At 38.8% G+C, this 17,975-nt stretch overlaps 1 protein-coding gene across 8 annotated transcripts in view; it reads right to left on the bottom strand.

Annotated features, from left to right (window-relative positions):
* The window catches only part of CADPS2 (calcium dependent secretion activator 2), a 434,503-nt gene that overhangs the window by 227,713 nt on the left and 188,815 nt on the right, over positions 1-17,975 (bottom strand). For all 8 annotated transcript variants that reach the window (XM_084897688.1, XM_084897684.1, XM_084897685.1 and 5 more), the window contains exon 7: positions 9,959-10,070. In XM_084897688.1, coding sequence (XP_084753814.1) covers positions 9,959-10,070 — 112 coding nt within the window. The remainder of the gene's footprint in view (positions 1-9,958; positions 10,071-17,975) is intronic.

Genomic DNA, 17,975 nt, shown 5'->3' with positions numbered 1-17,975 from the left:
TCCAATTAAAAAATGGGCAAAAGATCTGAATAGACACTTCTCTAAAGATGGCCATTAGACATATGGGAAGATGCTCAACATCACTAATCATCAGAGAAAAGCAAATTAAAACCACAATGAGATATCACCTCACTCCTGCTAGAATAGCTGTCACCAATAAATCAACAAACGATAAGTGCTGGTGAGGATGTGGAGAAAAGGGAACTCTCATGCACTGTTGGTGGGAATGCAGACTGTGGACTGCCACAGTGGAAAGCAGTATGGAGTTACCCAAAAAATTTAAAAATGAAACTGTCTTATGATGCAGCAATTCCATTTCTGGGAATTTATCCAAGGAAACCCAAAACACTAATTTGAAAGAATATATGTACCCTTATATTCATTGGAGCTTTATTTACAATAGCCAATATTTGGAGGCCAGCCCATGTGCCCATCAGTAGATGAGTGGATTAAAAAAAAGCTGTGGTGCATTTACACAAAGGAATACTACCCTGCTGTAAAAGAAAGAAAAATATACCCTTTGTGACAGCATGGATGGACCAGGAGAAATTATGATAAGTGAAATAAGCCAATTAGAGAAAGACAAATACCATATGATTTCATTCATATGTGGAATTTAATGAAAAAACAACAACAAAAAACCTGAACTATGGAGCAAAATAGAGATATTCCTATATAGAATGCAGGCAGACTGCTTTTTGGGGGAGGGTTCTAGGTGGAGGAATTCAGCAAAAAAGAAAAAGTGAGAGAACTCATGGACATGGACACAGTGTGGTGATGGAGGGGTAGGGGGTTGGTGGAGGTGGAAGTGGGCATAGAGGGGATAAATGATGATGAAACAAAATAAAAAAAATAATAAATTTAAAATCAAGATATTTTAAATATAAAGGAACAAATCAATTATAGGATGGAAAGAGATATAGGCTTGACACTAATTAAAAGAAAACTGTGGGGTGGCTAAGATAAAGTAGATTTTTAAAGTCAAATATATTTTCAGGGAGCAGGAAGGTCATTTCACAATGAAAAAGCAGTCAATTAATGAAGAGGAAATACTGGTCCTAAATATTTATGCACCTGATTGCTGGAAGCTAATTCCAACATGTCATAAATGCAAGAAGTTTCACAAAAAATGGGTCAAATATGTAAATGTAAAAATCTAAAACTATAAAGCTTCAAGAAAATAAAGGATAATTCTGACCTTGAGTCAGGCAAAGATGTCTTAGATATGGTACCAAAAGCACAAGCCATGAAAAAAACAAACAAACACCCAAAAACTCACAAATTGGACTTTAAAATTTAAAGAAAAGTTCTGCTCTTTGAAACACACTGTTAACAAAATGGAAAAAAAAAAAAAAAAACAAGCTGAGGACTAGGAGAAAAAACTATTTTAAAACTGTACATCTAATAAAGGATATGTAAACAATATATTATGGTCTTTCCAAACTTAAGAATAAGTAAAACTCGGGGGAAATGTGTGAACAGATTTTTCAACAAAGATGTACAGCTGAAAGCAAGCATGCAAAAATATGTTCAAAATGGTCAGTACCAGCTGATGGAGAAGGAAACATTAAAATCATAAAGAAACATTGCAACACACCTATTAGAAACAAAGGATTAATTAGTACAGAATGTATGTCTAACATTTGTTCCATCGACTGTGCTGAGGAAACTGAAATATCAGCTTCTACGATAATCACCCACACAGACCCACCCAGGAGGATACCTATTCATAACTTGCTCCCCCTCCTTTAGTGGTGAGAAAGTTAGGAAAATGCGTCCTCCACCTCTCCCTTGAGGATGGTGGCCAACTCTCTCTGAGGAACTGATGGAGGTTGTCAAGGTCTCCCTCCCTTCAAAGTCAGACTTAGAATGATAAGTAGCCTCCTCTCACACTTCACAGCATCTTACTAACGAGCCAGACATAATTAATTGCCACTAGAAAAAATACTTCAAAAAACACATGCATCATGTATGAATTATCTCTGACCCTTCACATGGGTGGTTTTGTTTCTTGTCACCCACATGGCTTCTGAGATATAGCAATAAACTCGTCAGAAATGGCTACATGAAAGGATCAGAGGAAGGAGACCTTTTCTGTGATTTTCCCTTTCAGAAACGTTATACGACTTGCTAGAACTACAAAAATAAAAGTCTACTGTGTGTGGCAAGCTAAATGAGACTTAAATGAAATGCAAATGAATTTCCATTCTGTTTTGCAGCAAATGATATTAATTTACTGACTAAACTGGCAGTCATCTAGTGCTGGCTATTTCAATGAAATTAGACATTAAATTTTGCTTTAAAATTGAAGAAAAATACCTATGATTTTGCTTCTCTAATGCTTTTTTGATTCGTGTGTAGATAAATAACATTCATAAAATGCTGAAAACTTTTATTAAATCCTCAAATATAAGCTTTGTCTGTTTGAGTTAAGTTACCTAATCTCTGTCTTAGGTAATTTTTTATGAATTTAACCGTTTCATTATCTGTGAAAAATGAGGATGTTTAATTCTTCAATAATAGATCTTACCTATTATTTTATATGTTGAAATTAGAAATTCTATAATGACTGCCTATATAAACAGGCAATCAGATACATGTTTTCAACTCAATGGCTCCTACACAATTACTATATGTATGGGGTATTCAGTTAAATATGCTGAATTTGGGTAAAGTAATTCACATACTCCTAAAATGTTTTTTAAAAAATTAGAATTATTTTATAGAGAATTCAACTTAACTAGAACCATATAAGTGAGAAAAACTAAAAAGACATAGCTCAGAAACACAAGAGGGGGGGAAAAAAGAAAATTAGATTGGCCAGTGAATTAGACGTTCTAAGATAAGTTTCTCAAACCTCCCAAGAAGACAAATATTTGAACACTCCACTACATTACTTCTCTCTGGTCAAGTTTCAGAAACAAAACCATGCTTATTCTGATAACTCCTCAGATGACTCTCCTCTCATGCTTAATAAAGTAAACAGAAGAAACAGCTTGATGAAAAAGGCAAAGATATGGGCTAACTATTACTTACTAAATTAAGATGTAACATGCTGCTGGAAAGATAATAGTTCATTTTAATGGAACAATAAATTCAGCAAGGCTAATTTATCTTAACATTAAAAATGTATCTGAAATTAACCACTACCTGCTGCCTCCAGATAGTATGTAATTTGTAAAAGAAGCATAATGAATGTCCCTGTCAATTATTAGGTAAGAATATCTCCAGGTTAAGATACGCTGAATAGAAGTATAGGTATTCAAAAAGAAAAAGACAAGCAAAATACCTAAAATGAAAGCCTTAGCTTCATGAATATTACTACTGTACCAAGAGGTGAACAAACTTAGCTTTTTGCTATCTTGAAATATTATTTAATCAAATGAGAAAAAAGTGTATGTTCTGGCTCCTCTGTACTGTAAAAAAATATGTATATATATCTGATCTGTATGCTTCTCCATCCTTAGGATGGCAGAAGAATAATCTCCTTCTGGGTGTGCTGAGGTGGTACCAAGGCGATGAACACAGAGTGTATGAGACAACAGCTTATTTTTCTAACAACTGGCAGAAATAATGTCTTCACAGCACCACTTTTAAAAGTAAAAAGTTATTTGGAAAGAAATTTCAAAAATTCACTTTGTATTCAAGAACACCTTTTGGCAAGTTAAATACTAGTTGGGGTGTACAACTTATTCTGAAATTCTAAATGGAAATTGCCTTGCCCAGAAATAGATGCCCTGTGGGATCTTTATTTAAATTTCTGTACAGCTCTGTTAGTATGGTTTCCGGGACAAAATTATCTTGATTATGATAAACTTTAGAATTTTGGATGCTTGACTGGTTAACTGCTTACCAGGTAAGACAACCCCATAATATAAAACATTTCCTGTTCTGCCTCCAGGTATTCCCTAAGTACTTGGTGGAGGGTTGGCGACTAATTCAGGTGAAAAATCTCCATATGCACCTCCATTTCCATAAATAAGTATTGGCATCTGCCATCTACAGACAAAATCTGCATGTCAAGCACTTGCCAAAAAACAACCTTCCACAGCCGAGGCCTAATTTTGAGCTACCATTTCACAAAACTATATGCTATGATAGATTTATTCTTTTTTTTTACTTATTTAAAATTTCTTTTTAAAAAAAAATAAATAAATCTTTATTGTTCAGATTATTACAAATGTTCTTCTCCCCCCCCCCCACAATTGCTCCCCTCTACCAGGTTCCCACCCCACCCTCTGCCCTTTCCCCAACCCCCATTGTCCTCATCCATAGGTGCACAGTTTTTGTTCTGGCTCTTCCTGCACCCCCCACTCCCCTTTTCCCCAAGAACCGTCAGTTCACTCCCCTTCCATACCTCTGATTCTATTATATTCACCAGTTAATATTGTTCATCAGGTTTTTTAATTCCCTTGGCTTTTAGTTTCACTTGTTGATAGTTACATATTTGTTGATCATAATTTTTATCTTTATCTTCTTCCTCTTCCTAAAGAACCCCCTTTCAGCAATTCATATAATTTTGGTTTGGCGGTGATGAACTCCTTTAGCTTTTTTTTATTTGTGAAGCTCTTTATCTGGCCTTCGATTCTGAGTAATAGCTTTACTGGGTAGAGTATTTTTGGCTGTAGGTTCTTGCTATTCATCACCTTGAATATTTCTTGCCATTCCCATCTAGTCTGTATGGTTTCTGTTGAGAAATCAGCTGACAAACGTATGGGTGCTCCTTTATAGGTAACTACCTAATTTTCTCTTGCTGCTTTTAATATTCTCTCTTTGTCTTTTGCTCTTGGAATTTTAATTATGATGTGTCTTGGTGTGGTCCTCTTTGGATTCCTTTTGTTTGGGGTTCTGTGTGCTTCCTGGACTTATAAGTCTAATTCTTTCCCCAGGTGGGAGAAGTTTTCTGTCACTATTTCTTCCAGTATGTTCTCAGTAATTTGCTCTCTCTCTTCTTCTGGGAGTCCTATAATTCTGATGTTGGTTCGTTTGAAATTGTCCCAGAGGTTTTTTTACACTATCTTCAACTTTCTGGATTCTCTTATCTTCTTGCTTCTGTGGAGGAGTGTCCTCTGGCTCTTTGTATTCCAAATCTTTGACTTGATTCTTACAATCTTCCATTCTGTTTTTAGGACTCTGTATATTTTTTATTTCAGACAATGTATTCTTTATTTCTAGTTGATACCTTTTGATATCCTCATAGGTCTCATTTATTTTATCGGCCTTTTCTAGAAAATTCTTGAAAAACCTTATAAGCGTGGTTTTGAACTCTATAGCCAGTCTCTTCTTGTCCTCCATTACTTTTCTTTGTGATCTGTTTCCTTGTCCAGGCATTTTCACAGCTTCCCTGAGTTGGTAGGGTGGCTTTGTGTGCTAAGGTGTCTTATATGGTTCAGTGGGTCAGCCTCCCAGTTAGTAACCTGAGATGGACAGTCTTGGTGTAACCCTTTGTGGGCTGTGTGTGCAGTCTTGTTGTTAAGCCTTGCTTGTTGTTGGTATCACTGGGAAGTGCTGATCTCCAAGCCAATTGGCTATGAGGATCAGAAGTGTCTCAGCTAGGAGGGTTTCTGTATTCTGCTTGGATGGGGCTCAGTCTCGGGGTGGCACAGACAAGCTTTGTTGAATCCCGCAAGATTGGTTGCAGGCGCACGCACCTCTTTGGTATAGGGCAGACAAGCTTTGGATTCCTGTCTTTTCCTCCCTAGGAGAGTCCTATTCGTGGTGAAGGAGAAAGCTAGCCACTGGAAGGGCTTCTGTGCTAAGCTTGGATGGGGTGCAGTCTTGGGTGGTGCAGACAAACTTTGGTCAGCCCCACCCTACGAGGGTCTGGTTTCTGAGTCCTACAGTAATGGCCGCTGGCTTCACATACCTCCAGAGATCTCTGCCGACTGCCTGACAGTCTGGCCTCTCCCTGTCTGAGGCCATCTATCAGAGCAATAGGGTGCTTCTGTTTTCCTCCCGAACAAGAAAGCCAGCCACGCATTAGCTGTCTGCCCTCTCTGTGCGCAGGGAGTAAGCCACATAGCGAACACGGCCCTGCCTGCCCTCTCCGCGCTCCGCGAGCAAGCCAGCAGTGAAGTTTGGCGGCCGCCTTTTCCTGCGCGCAGTTCTCCGCACCTTCACAGTTCCTGAGGTTCAGCGTGCCTTCTCTCTCCTTCCCAGATGGCAGAGCCTCCTCTCAGCCAGCTGTCCGGTGCTTCAGGGCGATGTTTCCCCTCTTTTCCAGTTCTAAATTCAAATTTGTTGTGGTAGGCTGCATTCGGATGTCTACCCTATGCCGCCATCTTGGTTTCTCCTGATAGATTTATTCTTATCCTTATTAATTATCAGTTCTAAACCCTGGCTACACATTAGTATCAGTGTGCAGCAGTTCTCAACCCTACATGTACATTAGTATCTCCTGAGAAGTGCTTAAAATACTCCTTCCTGAGTTCACCCCAATCCAACTAAAATACAAGTGTGGGCCCAGAACTTGCTTCTTTTCCAATATTCCCAATGCAGTTCTTATCTGCACACAGAGCTGAGAAGCACTCACAGGAATAAAAAGACGCTGGCAGCCATGGAGAATCCTAGTAAGATTCAAATCATTGTATGAAATGATGTAAAATATATTAAGTGGCTAAGTATAAAATAACTTTAGCTTAAATAATATCTGGTTCCTGCTTTAAGTCAAATTAAATTGGCCCACACCCCACAACATGATTTCCAAAACACTGTCATATTTCCTCATTTTATCAGGTGTCGGGTTCTGTAATTGTTTTAGAATGCAGACTTTGGAGTCAAGTAAGCTGAGTTCCAATTCTGACTCTTGCACTTATAGAGTAATCTTAACCTCTCCAATTCTAATTTTCCTTATTTAAACACTAGAGGCCTAGTGCACAAAATGTGTACACTTGTGTGGGGGGGGGCGTCCCTTAGCCCAGCCTGTGCCCTCTCACAGTCTGGGAGCCCTCAGGGGATGTTCAACTGCTGCAGAGGTGAGAGAGGCTCCCACCACTGCCATTGCACTCGCCAGCCATGAGACTGGCTTCTGGCTGAATGGTGCTCCCCCTCTGAGAGCACACTGATCACGAGGGGGCAGCTCCTATGTTGAGTGAGATTGGGCCAAAACCCAAGGGGTCATGGATTGCGAGGGGTGCAGGCCAGGCCTAAGGACCCCATTGGTGCATGATTGGGACCAGGGAGGGATGCGGGAGGTTGGCCAGCCAGGGAGGGAGGACTCCAAGATGTGTCCAGACCATCTAGCCTAGTCCCAATCAGCCAGACCCCAGCAGAAAGCTAACCTACCTATTGGAGTGTCTGCCCCCTGGTGGTCAGTACACATCATAGTGAGTGGTTGAGCAGCCTTAGCATATAATTAGCATATTATACTTTGATTGGTTGCATGGATGACCAGACAACCAGACACTTAGCACATTGGGCTTTTATTATATAGGATGGAATGTTACTACCAGCCTTAAGGAGGATTAAATGGGGTTCAGTTTCAAGGGTAAGCAGTAATGATAATTGGTAAACCAACACAATGATAGAGAACTGGAACTAGCAATGACAACAGAGTTTTTATTTCCCCTTGCTCAATTTACAGACAAGGGGTCGAGATCCAGAAAAGCAATACTTCCAGATGACAGTTATTAAAAGCTGAGTGGAGTGGCCGAAGCCGGTTTGGCTCAGTGGTAGAGTGTAGGTCTGTGGACTGAAAGGTCCCAGGTTCAATTCCTGTCAAAGGCATGTACATTGGTTGTGGGCACATCCCCGGTAGGGGGTGTGCAAGAGGCAGTTGGTCAATGTTTCTCTCTCATCGACATTTCTATCTCTCTATCTCTCTCCCTTCTTCTCTATAAAAAAATCAATAAAATATATTTAAGGAAAAAAAAAAAGAAAAGCTGAGTGGAGTGAAACCCTCAGTAGGGAAAAACTGATTAAATAAGTCTGTTAGTTGCTCAGGTGAAAACTATTATCTGATATATTTGCTGACTAAAATCCCCATGACTAAACTTGCAATTACTTTATTAATTTTCACTTGGTAGAATATTAATAAGAAGTTTTATTTATTGCATTGAGTGACTTTTGACACAGCAATCAGACATATACCTTTCCTGGAATATATTCTAAGGACAAAAAAAATCTGCAAAGAAATGCTGACCTTTACTTTGTAAGCTTGTTATTGGCTCTGGTACTGTTGTGGTTTTTCTGAAAGGATTTTGTATGTATTCTAAGACAGAAAATGAGTACGTATATCTATGTTGTGGGGAACCAGGAAACTCATTGATACACAGAACTGATGATACAGATTGTTGGTTTCTAAATCCCATCATTAGCAAAAGGAACCAGTGCTGATTACAGGCTGAGGACAGGGAGGGTATAGACTGAGTCTGTTAAGTGCCAGAAAGCAAAGACTAATGAAACCATGCTTAATTACCATCAATATCAAAATAATCTGCCACTATCTGACTCCAGCTATGACACAATTAAAACAAAAACAAAAGCACAAAACATCACAATGGTAGTGCTTTGCCCAAAAATGTTAACCTGAATCTAATGATGCAAAATTATTAATGAAACAAGTCCTGAATAAAAAACACTACAAAATTAGTTCAAACGCTTCAAAAATTTTATCATCATGGGGAAAAAAAAAGAGATAGAGGCAGGCATTATAAAGAAGACTAAATAGTCATAACGTCCAATGCAATACATGGCGTGACCCTAACTGACTGTAATCTGAATGAGAAGGAATCCAGCTTTTCTAGAAAGCTGGGATAATTAGAGAACTCTGAATGTTGACTAGCACATATTATTGAATAAATATTAAATTTCCTAGGTGTGATAAAGGAATTGAAGTGTCAGAAAATACTTATTTCTTAGAATATATATGGTAAAGTGTTTTTGAAAAAATATTTTAATAACATTTAATTTTATTTATTTTTTTTATTTTTAAAATATATTTTATTGATTTTGTACAGAGAGGAAGGGAGAGAGATAGAGAGTTAGAAACATCGATGAGAGAGAGTCATCGATCAGCTGCCTCTTGCATACCCCCTACTGGGGATATGCCCGCAACCAAGGTACATGCCCTTGACCGGAATGGAACCAGGGACCCTTCAGTCCCCAAGCCGACGCTCTATCCATTGAGCCAAACCGGTTTCGGCAATAACATTTAATTTTAAATCCTTATTTCTTATAAATCTTTTTAAAACCAAGCTCTGCATTTTGAAATAATTTTTTTCAGAAAAGTTGTAAAGATGATATTGAAAGTTCCGGTATACCTCTGACAATTTCCCCCCTAATTAATAGCATACGCCATGGTATATTTGCTTTTTGTTTTGTTTTGGTTTTTTTTTACACATATATTTATTATTTCCATTCTTTATTATTTCCATTCTTTGGGAAAAAAAGGATATTTTTCCATTGATTTTTTTGAGAGAGTGGAAGGGAGGGAAAGAGACAGATACATCAATTAGTTGCCTCCCACACAAGCTCCAACCAGGTCAGAGGATCAAGCTTGCAACTGAGATATGTGCCCCTGATGCAGTTTAATCTGTGACCCTTCAGTCTGCAGGATGATGCTCTAACCACTCAGCAAACTGGTGAGGATGAGATAAAAGAGAGAAATACATGTAAGAGAGCTATGTAATTAGTCTAACTGTAATAAATATAAAAAGCAGATAAATTAAACTACAAAGATGATGTCTTTAACCCAGGGACAGAAATGTTTGAATGAGCATGGCCTTTTACCAAGAAGAATAGCTCGGCCTGTAGAGGGCATGTGTGAGATGAATGAGCCCAGTCAGTGACTATGATCTTATATGTACCCCTTACACACCCAAAGCCTATCACAACACTATGTTATTAACAATTAAGTTTAATAAATCAGAGCTGCAAGCTGGGCTCCTGGAGGACGACTCTGAATGAAAAGAAGTTAAAATTGTGTGACCTCGGACATGCAGAGCTGATGGCAACTCACCCTTCCCAGCTCCTTGTCTTCGAGGGCCAGGACACCAGTGCTCTCCGTGAAGAGCTTCACTTTGACCACGGGCCTGGGATGGGTGGTGGTGAAATCGCCTTGAGTTCCCCATCTGCAGAGAAGGAAAACAATTTCCTCTGAAATGCAGCATTATTTTTTCCCCCCAGATAAATGTGCCTCCTTAGAAGACACATTAAGCATGACAAATCTTTGGCGGCTCAATGAGATTTTTATCTTAGCCTTTGTGTCTGACAGATGGCTCAATCAAGAAGGAAAATAACAATAAGCTTCACAGCTTGTAATAATTACTCAGCCGTTCCGAAAATTAGTACACAACAATACAAAACTAGTGTGTGATAAGAATTTAGGTGAAGGTAGAGCAGAGCAGATGCAGCTATAAAAATCTAGTATTTGGTTAATCCAACACCATTGTTTATGTATGGGGGGGGGGAGAGAGGAGGAAGGAGGGGTGTGAAGGGGTAAATGCTAAGGGCTTGTTCAGGTTAGAGGCAGTCTCCCAGAAGAGTGTTTTTGATAGTGAGGATTCTGCCCCATCTCTTCTTGAGAAGTCTTGACTAGATATTTTATTTATATTTTAGAAAGTGAAGCTAATTATCTCAAGCCTATTACTTTACCTGATTTTTTTTAAAGCTCTGGTCAGAGAGAAAGAAATAAGCAACACAAAAAATGAGTGTTTTTCTGTTAATTTCCCAGTACAGTTTCCTGAGAACGGGATAAGTGTGCCAACAGCTGTCTTTTCAAATCATCATCATAAAAAAAATAGGTTTTCATGGCTTATCTTTTAATTAATAGCATTTTGTCTTCACCATACACCAATTCATTCTAGAATATTTACAAACTTAACTGGCACATAGCTGATATTAAAAAAAAGTCTTATCAATAACTCTCAGAGATCACAGGCATGAGGTTCGGTGCAGCATAAAGAAAGTAAGATTTAACAAAGAAAGCTTTTGCTTAAAATAAAACATCTTAAAAAAAGTATCAATTGTGTTGTTTATATGGTTTAAAAAAAACAAATAATTTAACATTTTTATGGAACTACCTAAATTTATTTTATAAACCTTATTCAGAAAGCTAGAGAAACACAGAAAACTGAGTATAATAAAACTTTAACAAATAATTGCAATGACTTCCCTTCCAATGCAGTTATACCACAATATGTGTACAGTAAACCCGAGGCCATTTTAATGACTGAAAAAACTAGCATCCAGATACAGTTCGATGTTTTTCAACTAGCATCAGGTGCCAGAGGAAAGAGAGATTCCATTAGGATGGGAAAGCAGCTTAACTTCCACGTTAGACTTCTAGAAAGGAGTTAGCAAAGATTTTTTGCCGTTTCACAGAATTAAGATGATCTGCAAAAAGCAGAGCTACATAGGAGTAAAAATAAATTTCTCAATTTAGTGTTTAGAATCTGAAGCCTTGAATATAGCCAGGCAATCTGGATGAAACTCGAGTAGATTCCCATGACATATCCTATGTCTTTGGTATTATGTGGTGAAATTATATATATATAAAATTCCAAAATGTGTGTGTGTGTGTGTGTGTATGTGCGCGCGCACATGCACATGCACATCTTTCCATGAGTACTTGAGGGGGAAAATGTACTCTCCACTGTGAGTACAATGTTGTATATATGGCCAGCCATGAGATCATGCTTGTTAACTCTGCTGTTTCTCTCTCTACTTTATCCTTACTGATTTTTGGTGTCCTTTATATAGCAAGGTAGAACTATTACAATCTCCCATCAAGAGAGATTTTGTTAATTTCCCTTTATACTTTTTTCAACTTTTGTTGTCTATTTGGCGATGTAAAAATGTTCAATAGCAACCATGTTCTTTGCATATGAACGGTTTTCCTTTTTCCAACCCCAGGGCCATGGTTATTTTTCAATAACTGGACCTGTGTAAAATTAAAGAACTAATACTATGCTAGGAAGGCTGAAATTAGAGTCATATGTCAGAGTTACAGACCAGCTTAGGGAAGTCACACAAATAACCTAATCAACACATTGCAAATATAGGCAGTAATTTACCAGAATTTATTAGGAGTTGGCTAACATTTACAGAAGGTCATCAGTAATGTAGGACCTGGAAGGGCATCCAGGATGTCCATTCCCCAAACCAATATGCCAATGAAGGCAGGAAAAGGGTGCATATCATAGGACCCAGGAGATACTCTTAATAGTCTATCTACCTACAAGGTCCGGAACCTCTGAGTCAAGAGCATGCAACACGAATGGCCAGTTCATATGGGGAAGGCCTCATCCACGTGCTTTCAGATGGGGAGATGTTAGGTACAGGTACTGGCAGATCCTAGCTGAATAGACTAAGCTTTTACTGACATTTGACAAAAATGTGCAGCTATAAAGGTGCACATACACTGAGTGACCAGATTATTATGATCTCTGAACGCATAATAATCTGACCACTCAGAGAGAGAGAGAGAGAAGAGAGAGAGAGAGAGAGAGAGAGAGAGAGAGAGAGAGAGAGAGAGAGAGAGAGAGAGAGAGGAGAGAGAGAGAGAGAGAGAGAGTGTGTGTGTGTGTGTATTTTAGAGATTTTAGAGGACCGGTGCATGAATTCCTGCCTGGGTGGGGTCTGGCCAGCCTGGCCAGGGGGAGGGGACATGGGCAGTTGGCCGGCCTGCCTGCTGGTTGAACTCCTGGTCAAGGGGACAATTTGCATATTTGCCTTTTATTATATAGGATATACACTGAGTGGCCAGATTATTATGTGTTAGGAGATCATAATAATCTGACTACTCAGTGTAAATATAAATATAGTGGCAATTAACAGTCTATGTAAACATTCCAGGCTATAAACAAACTTAAACTGACACCACTTTGACAGTTTCTCCTATGAAAAATAAAAGTTAAAATGTACAGTTGTAAAATGCTTGTGAATTCCACAATGAATGAGTTAAAAGGCCAAAGCCCTGTCTCCCTCCACCCCCCAAAAACGGCAAGGGAAGGAGGGAAGAAGATGACATGTCTGTTTTCAGGATCTGCCACCATCTTTCCTTCTTTTCTACCTAATTGGCATGTTTACACACGTTTAGGAATTCATGCTAGCAATTATCTTCCTACTCTTTTCTCTGTATTATGTGATAAAAGAATACATTACCCTTGCTGTCAATTTTCTTTGACTCAAAATACAGTCGCCTTTCTCTAGTTCTATTTATGTCTTATTTATGAGGGTGCAGACTTCCACTATAAATCTTCAGATGAATAAAATATCTACTAAGTACCTTGATGAGGACAGCAGGACTTCCTGGCTATGACAACCCAGGGTAATGCCAACTGAAATAACCGATGCTAATTATGTGTTGGATTAAATAAAGTATACTGGACATTTGTATCAGGAGCCAAAATGTATATGTTCATGTCTATTGATCCAGTAAGACCATATCTAGGAATTTATCCTAACAAAATAATCCCAAGTATTGAAAAGACGGTAAGCAGGAACATATTCACTGTAGCATTGTGTATAACAGCAAAAGCAAGCAACTGATAGTAAGGGAATGATAATGTAAATTATGTGGCATACAATGGAATATTTTGCTGCTACTTATGATGGCTATAAAGGGGATGTGAAACCATATGTGATGTAACATGAAAAAAATAAAGAGGGAACAAAGCTGGATGTGGACCTTTTGTTCTAAAAAAAAAAAAAGCCGTTAATGTTGCCAGCAACCACAGTATCTATCCTCTTGGAACATATATTCTAATTCAAGATTAGATATGATAATTTTATTATTATACACAGTAATATACCTCCCACTCTGGCCTTGCATTCCATTTTGTTCCTGTTAGCAGTTCATTTTCTTTCATCACTGCTCCTTCACCAACACACATCCTATCTAGCAAACCTATCTAATAAAAGAGTAATATGCAAATTGACTATACCTCACCTACACCGACCAGTCATACCCACCAGCCACACCCACCAGCCAATCAGGAGCAAATATGCAAATAAAGCCAACCAAGATGGCTTTGGCCACAGAGAATAGGCGGGAGGTTTGGGTTTTCCCGGTAATGTAGAAACCCAAGCTTTCTGCCTGCCCTTGCTGGCCCAGGCCTCTACTCGATGCTACAAAGTTTCAAAAATAGAAGATAAATAAATTCCAACAAAAATGGTGGCAGCCATGGAGCTGGAGAGAATAGGAGGCTAGGGTTGCTCCCAGCGATGGAGGAAGCCAAGCTTTCCGCACACCCTAGCAGACCAGGCCTCTGCTTAAGGCTACAAAGTTTCAATTATAGAAGATAAATAAATGGCAACAGAAATGGCTACAGCCATGGAGCGAGCAGGAGTCTTGGCACCACTCCAGGCTACAAAGTTTCAATTGTAGAAGATAAATAAACCCCAGATACCAGGGCCTCCTCTTGGGTCACCAGGAGGTGTGGCCGGTCTGCAAACCACTACAGGCCCCTCGCCCAGGCTGCCCATGCCCCAGGGAACCCCCACCCTGATCCAGGACACCCTTCAGGGCAAACCAGTCGTCCCCCACCCATGCACCAGGCCTCTACCCTATCTAATACAAGAGTAATATGTAGCTTGACCATCACTTCAACACACAAGATGGCTGCCCCCATGTGGTCAAAGATCCTACCCCTATGTGGACACAAGATGGCCACCACAAGATGGCCAGCAGGGGAGGGCAGTTGGGAAATACCAGGCCTGCATAGGAGGGCAGTTGTGGGTGATCAGGCAAGCAAGGGAGGGCAGTTGGGAGGCACCAGGCCTGCAAAGGAGGGCAGTTGTGGGTGATCAACCCTGCAGGGGAGGGCAGTTAGGGGTGACCAGGCCAGCAGAGGAGAGAAGTTGAGGGCAAACATGCTGGCAGGGTAGTAGTTAGACATCAATCAGGCTGGCAGGGGAGTGGTTAGGGGGTGATCAGGCTGGCAGGCAGAAGCGGTTAGGGGCAATCAGGCGGGGAGGCAGGTGAGCAGTTGGGAGGCAGGTGAGCAGTTGGATTGTGAGAGGGATGTCCGACTGCCCATTTAGAGCCAATCCCAGCTGGGCTGAGGGACACCCTCCCACCCCATGCACGAATTTCATGCACCAGGCCTCTAGTTATATGTAATACAAAAATTAAGAGTAGAGCTATCATACGACCCAGCATTCCATCTCCTAAGTATATACCTGAAAAACTCAAAAACGTGTATTTGTAAAGATATATGCACCCCTATGTTTACTACAGCATTATTCACAGTGTCCCAAATATGGAAATAACCAAAGTGTCCCAATATAGAGAACTGGATAAAGAAGATGTGGTCCATATACACAATGGAATACTACTCAGCCATAAGAAAGGATAAAATCCTGCCATTTGCAACAACATGGATAGACCCTGAGAACATTATACGTACTAAGTGAAATAAGTCAGTCAGGAAAAGCTAAGAACCCTATGATTTCACTCATAGGTGGGATATAAAACTGCCACTCATGGACACAAATGGCAATGTGGTGGTCGCCAGAGGGAAGGGGGGGGGGGATAAAGAGGGCCTCATATAAGGGGACAAGAGAAGACTGGACTTTGGGCGATGGGCACACGGTGCCATAAACAGATCTTGTAACACAGAAACCCACACCTGAAATCTGTATGATCATATTAACCAATGTCACTCCAATAAATATAATTTAATTTTTTAAATAAAAGAATTACATACAATTAAGATTCTGATGCTGTAATTATTTTTACAAACAATCCAACTACAAATAAATTATTTTCATAATTTAGGCATTTTAAGGACTAACATGATAAAATATTCCCCCAAAATATGTGTTTCAATAAAAGCTTTGGTTCATAACTTAAATACCCAAAGCACCAGATGTTTGGTTGCACTGATTTAGATGTTCTCTTGGGAAAGGAAAAAAATCTTTCCAGGTTTTCTGCAATCCTTTTCAAATAGGCCCAAGGTCTCTTTCTGCTGTCCTATAAAGGATTTGCCCAAGAAAATGAGTTGGATTCACCCAACTCAAGGATGGTTTTGAGTTATCTTGAATTAATTGTGTTTGCTAACAAATTCAATGGGCACACTTCATTAGCTCTTTAAGAGGAACTAAGAGGTGAGTGCCTTCTTGGGAACTGGATGCCAGGGGGACATAGCTGAGGGCACACGGCTATGTCCCTGCTCCTGCAGCTACCTTTTTGCAGGTGAGCTTTAACACGTTTCAGTTACATAAGGAAAGCGGGACCCCTTCCCTGCATCTGATGGTCTACTATCAGTCACTGTCCTGCTCGTGCCGGCCATAAATCCGCTAAAGCCATTCAGAAACAATGTGCATGTAAAACAGGTATATTCATAGGACTCGTAAGATATACCAGCTACTACAAGGCCTTCCTATTGTGCATATACAGGGCTATAACTTTTTAACTGAATAATTTAAAATTGGGGGTTACCTTTAAAAAGAACTATTAACAGCCTGATTATTATATTAATGAAGATTAAAAATAAAACAATGAAAAACAATGTTACCCATTGTAAAAATGTTATTTACTTTTTATTTTCAATTTATCTTTATTGTTGAAAGTATTACAGATGTCCCCTTTTATACCCAACGACACCCTCCACCCTGCATGAGTCCTTCCGAGGCCTTCACCACACTATTGCCTGTGTCCATGGGCTATGCATACATGTATGCAAGTTCCCAGGTAAATCTCTCCTCACCCTTCCCACTCCCATTGCTATCATCAATAAAAAACACTTTCAAATACAGCATTCCTGATTAATATGAGCAGTTAAGATAGCCGTGTAAGGTTTTTCTAAGTATAATAGAAGACACTTTTGGAAGAGCAGCTCTTTTTGATATTTGAAAAGTTCAAGATTTCTAAGTCATTTCCTAGGGCCAAGCATATAAAAGTTTTATCGAATACTGACTGACTTACGCCCACGATTAAGGGAATGTTGACAAGAACTATAATTTTCATGGGAATTTGATGGCTGGTGACACATCTTTTACTATGGTCAAAACTACAAGTGGTGAAGGGACCTAACTGAAAAACTCAAATGTCTGACTCCAATAGGATGCTGAAAATCCAGGCTACACTTTTGCTAAAAGGCGGCAAATGAAGAAACAGATTAGAAAGTTATTAACATAGAGACAGCAGCAGTAGCAGCAACAAGAATGAATGAGCTTGTGAAGAGTGACCACTAAAACTCCATGATGGCAGGGATGTGTATCTTCTAAGTCCAGCCTATATGTGTGTATATATATTCTTGTATGTGTGTATCCAATGTATATGTATTATTTATTCTAAATTAATGGGATAGTCTAATTGTTCTATAACATGTTTTTGTATAACATTATATACTGTTCCTCTTTATGTATCAGTACATGGATGTACATAATTCTAAGACTATATGCCTATACCGTGATTTAGTCTACCCTCTTCTACTGAGGGCCCTTAGGTTATTTTCAATTTTAACTAGTAAAAAAATGCTGCAGAAGATATCCTTCTGTTGATTCAATAGTTTTTACATGAATATTGAGAAAAACAAAAGAACAAGAATAGGATTCTAAGATGCTCAAGATTTTAAACTGTTCTGAAATGTGAAAGGTTATCCTAAATAACCAAAAAGATTGAGTCATAAGAAATGTTCCTATGTAAAAAAACACACAAAAAAACAATTATCACAAATAGCCAATTTTAAAAATTCATTATAATACAAAAACCAAGGTTTGCTAGAATGTCAAGATTTTACTGTGAACAAACATCTTCAATCTCAATTCTAATAATCTGTAGAACAAATTTAAACTGTCTTTAAAATATATTAAATATATTGTTAAATAAAATTTCTATATATTAAATTAAATTAGTTTAATTTGGGTGATCAATAGTGTTTATAAAAATTGCCTCACTTGCTATTACTGTTGACATACTTTAAAAGAATTTGAAATTTCAATTTGTGATATATAAACTGAATCACCTAGAGGTTAATATAATAATATACCATAGGCAATATAGCTTTAGCAATTCATTAAATTATGGC

This window comes from Pipistrellus hanaki (assembly GCF_964339955.1).
Source record: "Pipistrellus hanaki genome assembly, chromosome: 10".
NCBI classification, from domain to species: Eukaryota; Metazoa; Chordata; class Mammalia; order Chiroptera; family Vespertilionidae; genus Pipistrellus; species Pipistrellus hanaki.
The sequence above is the reverse complement of the archived record's forward strand: the minus strand, read 5'-3'. Positions and strand labels throughout refer to the sequence as shown.